The sequence below is a fragment of the Lactuca virosa genome, chromosome 4 (genome assembly GCF_052849685.1).
Source record: "Lactuca virosa cultivar CGN04683 chromosome 4, Lactuca_virosa_CGN04683_v6, whole genome shotgun sequence".
In the NCBI taxonomy this organism is placed as follows: Eukaryota; Viridiplantae; Streptophyta; class Magnoliopsida; order Asterales; family Asteraceae; genus Lactuca; species Lactuca virosa.
The window spans coordinates 155,834,277-155,840,015 of record NC_136429.1 but is presented as its reverse complement, the minus strand read 5'-3'; the positions used below and the strand labels follow the sequence as shown (position 1 = coordinate 155,840,015).

Below are 5,739 nucleotides of genomic sequence, written 5' to 3'. Positions count from 1 at the left end.
GGTGTATAAACCTTAGTTCGTGTGAAATAGGTAATTAGCTCTTTAAACCTTAGAAGGGATTAAGTACCCTTAAGCATAGGAGAGATGACAGGTCTCCAGATTATGTATATGATAGTCTAAAGATTACACCGTGGCATCTCAAGTGTTAAGATACTGAGATCTTCGTATGTCAAGATCCTCATGTTTCGAGATTTTCATCCTCGAGGATCCTTGTATTATGAGATCCGGGGGATCCTTGGATTTCAGGATCTTCGACCCCGAGGGTCCTTCATGTTCTAGGATCATAGCTTACGGAGATCCTTAGTTGTGTGTTGTTCTGCATGGCAAACGTTAGCTAGGAGTGGGCGTTATTCTGGCTAACACCCCTCCGATGCTTAAGTCAGTAATGTATTCGAGGAGAAAATAAGTAACAACAAAATTTTTAGGGTAAAGAACATGTGTACCTTGGTTTTGTCGTGGATCAGTCGACCCTACTTACATGTAGTATTCTTTAAGGTGTATAGCATTCCAGGATCTTAATAGAACGTCTCCTTCGAGTGTTGCTAGCCAATATGATCCTTTCCCTGCTTCATCATCTATAAGATACGGTCCTTCCCATTTGGGAGGCAATTTACCTGCACTGGGATCTTTGGTGTTTTGGAATGTTTTCCTCAATACCAAGTCCCATATTTGAAACCTTCTGACTTTTACGTTTTTATTGTAAGCCTTGGTGATCATTTGTTGATGGGAAGCCATGTGTATTCTAGCAAGATCTCTGAGTTCATCAATAGTGTCAAGATCATGCACTAGGATCCTGTTGTTATTCTCTTGGTCTTGCAGTAAGTATCTTGCCGTCGGGATCACTACTTCAGTAGGGATTACTACTTCTGTCCCAAACACCAAATAATAGGGGGTCTGACATATGGCTACTTTGGAAGTGGTCATATCTACCCACAAAACGAAAGGAAGCTCTTCTGCTAATCTTCCCTTCTTTTTGTCCAGCCTTTTCTTCAAATTGTTAACTATGATTTTGTTGCTAGACTCCGCTTGAACATTAGCTTGGGGATGAACAGGAGTGGACATTATCATTTTGATTCCCCAGCTTGTGCAAAAGTCTCTTGTCATTTTGCTTATAAATCGCTATCCATTGTCCCATATGATTTCAGCCGGGATCCCGAACCTGGTCAAGATATTATGTTTAATAAATGATACTACCTCTTTGTCTCTTACCTGAACGAAGGCTTCAGCTTTGATCCATTTGGAGAAGTAATCAGTCATCAGCAGCATGAAGACTTTTCCTCCTGGGGCCACTGGTAATTTTCCTACTATGTCCATCCCCCATTTCATGAATGGACATGGGGAGATAATAGGATGTAGAGGTTCTGCCATTTGATGTAGGATGTTGTTGTGTCTTTGGCAAGCATCACACTTTTAGGCATGTAGAACGAAATCTTTCTTCATGGTTGGCCAGTAGTATCCTGTTGTTAGTATTTTAAAGCATAAGGATCTACCCCTGATGTGATTGCCACAATCTCCTTCATGTATGTCCTTCAAGACTTCTGTAGCTTCAAGATCTTCCAAGCATCTACCATAGATTTTTTATAGAGTTTACCTCGGATTAATATGAATCTTGAGTCTCTTGTTCTGAATGCTCATTTGCTTTTTTCTTTTGCCGGAATCGTGCCATTTTGGAGATACTCAATAATGGGTTGGGTCCATGATCACGGACTTCTTCGAGGATCCTGTTCGTCGGGTCCCTTTAAGGAGGGATCCTAGGGTCAGGATCTTTAATAGCTGCTACGCCTGTCGGATGTTTAGGATCTTCTGATTTGTCGGAGAGGGTTTCTATGGCTAGAGTTGTTATATGGGTAATAGGAATTTTCGTCTCTGGTGGGATCTAAGGGAGGATCCTAAATTGGCTAATGCATCTGCTTCTGTGTTTTCTTCTCTGGGAACTTGGGTTAGGCTAAATTTTTTGAAATCAGAAGCTAATTTTTTGAGGATCTCTAAATACAATGCTAATCTTTCACCTTTCACTGCATAAGATCCATTGAAGTGATTGGTTAGTAATAAAGAATCAACAAATACCTGAAGATCCCAGATTTGAAGATCCTTAGCCAATTGTAGTCCCATGATGAGTGCTTCATATTATGCTTCGTTGTTGGTAGTGTTGAATTCACAACTAACTGCCTGGGGTATGATGCCCCCCTGTGGCGACTTTAGTATGATCCCTAGCCATGTTCCTTTTTTATTTGAAGCTCGATTTGTGAACAATGTCCATTTTCCCAGGTGTTCATCTTCTACGAGTTGCTTGGCTTCCATGTCTACTTCGTTCTGTAGATCATCACTAAAGTCAGCCACAAAGTCTGCAAATGTTTGTCATTTTATGGCGGATCTTGGTTCATATCTGATGTCAAACGTGCTTAACTTCACTGACCATTTTTCCATCCTTCCTGACATTTCTGGTTTTCTCATGACATTCTTAATAGGATAATTAGTTTTTACATGTATAGTGCGTGTTTTGAAATAATGTCTTAATTTAGTAGAAGCAGTTACTAAGGCAAAAATTATTTTTTTGAGATGAGAGTATCTGGTTTTAGGATCCAGTAGATTCTTACTTACATAGTAGATAGGATGTTGGTCCCTGTTAAGACCTTGGCCAAGACAAAACTTACTGCATTTGAGGATATTGAGAGGTAGAGGAGGAGTGGTTCCCTCTCTATGGGCTTTACCAGTAACGGCGTGAAACTCAAGTATTTTTTGAGCTCCTGAAAAGCTTTTTCGTGAAATAAACTTGTTGAGTGCCGCTACCCTTCCAGTTAACCTTTGGATGTATTTCGTTGAAGATGGAGATTTCAGCTCGATGATTGCTTTGATCTGTTCCGGGCTTGCTTCGATTCCTTTCTTGGTTACCATATATCCAAGGAACTTGCCCGACTTCATTCCAAAGTGGCATTTGAGTGGATTTAACAACATGTTGTATTTGTCTAGGATGTCAAATGCTTCTTTAAGATCCCTGAGATGATCTTCAGCTTTCATTGACTTCGCCACCATGTCATTGATATAGACTTCCATGGTCTCCCTCAGTTTGTCTCTAAACATCCGATTCACCAATCTTTGATATGTTGCACTTGCATTTTTAAGACCAGAAGGCATTATGGTGTAACAATATATACCAGTTGGTGTTATGAATGTTGTATCTTCTTGGTTTGATGGTTCCATCTAGATTTGTTGGAATCCTGCTGAAGGATCCATGAAGGTCAGGAGTTCATGGCTAGTCGTCGCATCTATCATAAAGTCAATATGTGGTAGAGGAAAATGATCCTTAGGACAAGCCTTGTTGAGATCCGTGTAGTCTACACACACTCGCCATTTGCCATTTTTCTTTTGTACGACAACAACGTTAGCTAGCCACCTTGGGAACTTCACTTCCTTGATCATTCCTGTCTTGAGGAGCTTCTCTACTTCTTCTTGGATAATCTGATTCCTTTCGGGTGCAAACTTCCTTCTCTTTTGATGTATTGGTATGAAAGAAGGATCAATATTAAGTTTGTGAGTGATAATACTCTTGTCTATACCTGTCATATCTTAGTGTTTCCATGTGAATGTCTTGCTTTTGGTTCTTAGGAAATTCAATAGATCCTGCTCGATCTGCTCAGGCATTGAGGATTTTATGAGGACTTTAGCTTCAGGATCGTCGATGCCCAGGGGCACTTCCTTCACATCTTGTTCCTTCGTTTCCAGGACGTTTTGTGCCTCCTGCCTTAATTGCTATGTTTGTTGAGGCTTGGTCGTAGATTTCATAAAGGTCTTATAACATTCTTTCGATTCTTGTTGATCTCCCATGATCTTTACTGTTCCCCATGGAGTAGGCAATTGTACACATTGATGATAGGTTGATGGCACTGCTTTCATCTCGTGGATCCACGGTCTACCTAGTATCACATTATAAGAAGATAAGGTGTCAATAACACAAAAATTTTGTATAGAGTTTACCCCTTCTATGTATATTGGTAGCTTTATTTCTCCAATCGTGTGTTTCGTTTCCCCGCTAAATCCTATGAGGATCGAGGACCTCTTGATTATTTCTGCTTCTGGGATGTTCATCCTCTTTAGTGCGTCTAGGAGTACGATGTTGACCGAGAATCCTCCGTTAACAAGATCCTTCTTATGAAATGGTTGGCCATGTACAGTATTATCACGAGTCCGTCATGGTGGGGATCCTGAATTCCTTCCATGTCGTCTCATCAAAGGTGATTTTTTTTCATTGCTAACCATGGTATTCTTCTGTGGTCTGTCTTCCTTTTCTGTTTTAGAGACCTTGGCGTGTCTTTTAGCCTGAAAATAGGAGGTTCCACAGATGTTAGATCTGCCTGAGATAACGTTAATTATCTTAGCGTCAGAGGGTGGAGATCCTGGTTTCTCTCGGATGCTCTGACCATCCTGGCTGTTCTCCCTGGGTTTATCTCTTTTTCTGCCGAGGATCTCTTTGAGGTGTCCCTTACTAAGGAGGTAGCTGATTTCTTTTCTTTGGGCTATGCAGTCCTCCGTCATGTGGCCAAAGTCTTTGTGGTAAGCACACCATTTAGACTTATCTTTCCAAGTGGTGGACTTGTTATCCCTTTTCGGCCATCTTGCTTTGTCTCCAAGATCCTGCATAGCCTGAATTACACCTGAAATATCCACAGAAAAACAATAGTCAGTGATTTTAGGAAGTTCTTCTTCTCCTTCATCTTCGAGGGCATTGACCCTGCGATGATCCGGTTTGGAATAGGGCTTCGACTTGTAGGATCTTGAAGTCGAGGATTCGACCTTTCTATTGGGATTCTAATATTGATTCGAAGGGTTGCTTCTCTTCTGGATTTCTCTATCCTCTTCGAGCCTTATGAACCTCAATGCCCGACACCTGAATTCATCCAATCTTTCGCATAGGGTCATTACAAGGTCTTCATAGAAGGGTGAATCCTTTCTTAGTCCCATTTTAAAGTCCTCTACTGCGGTGGTCATGTCGATGTTGGGGATGCTCGGAGCTTCCTTGCCAAACCTGTTAACAAAGTCCCCAAGTTTTTCCTTAGGATCCTGAACCACCCGGTAGAGATCACTAGTGATATTCTCGAAGGTTTTGCTGCAAGAAAACTGGTTATTAAAGATATTGACTAAGTGTGCAAATGAAGTAATAAAGTATGGGGGAATGTTTAGCAGCCATTTGAGGGTTGATCCTGTAAGTGTCAAACCAAATCCTTTGCACATGCAAGCTTCCTTCAAGTGCCCTAGGATGGGAATGATATACATCCTTTCTCTGTATTGGGTTATATGCTCTTCAGGATTTGTAGTTCCATCGTATAACTTCATGCTGGGAGTTTGGAAGCTCTTAGGAACTTCGATATCGGCTATCGGGGGAGCAAATATCGAGATCATGTGACTTGTTGGAGACGCTTCTGGTATTGGTTGGACCACTTCGGGTACACTGGAGATCATTTGCCTCAGTTGATGAAGTTCCCTGTCCATATTTGGATTTATTAATCCATCAATGTTAGTATAGTTAGTATTAATAGTATTGTTGTTTAAGAAGTTACTAGGATCGAGGTTTCTAGGAGTATTGAAAGGCTCATTGAGATCATTCATCGTAGATGCTCGGTTGTCCATAGTTGTCCCCCAGGGTGACGCCACAGTGGCAGGAGCTGTGTTCTTCTGGTGATTCTCTGAGGATCCTGCGTCTCCAAAGTCCAAGATCTTTGGTTGTACAATTGTGGGCGTTGT

At 41.3% G+C, this 5,739-nt stretch overlaps 1 protein-coding gene across 1 annotated transcript; it reads right to left on the bottom strand.

Moving 5' to 3' along the window:
* Window positions 1-474: 474 nt before the first annotated feature.
* On the bottom strand, window positions 475-1,104 carry LOC145105260 (uncharacterized). Its single transcript, XM_079042389.1, has one exon. It carries the CDS (start codon window positions 1,102-1,104, stop codon window positions 475-477), a length of 630 nt encoding a protein of 209 aa, XP_078898515.1.
* Between the last annotated feature and the right edge of the window lie 4,635 nt (window positions 1,105-5,739).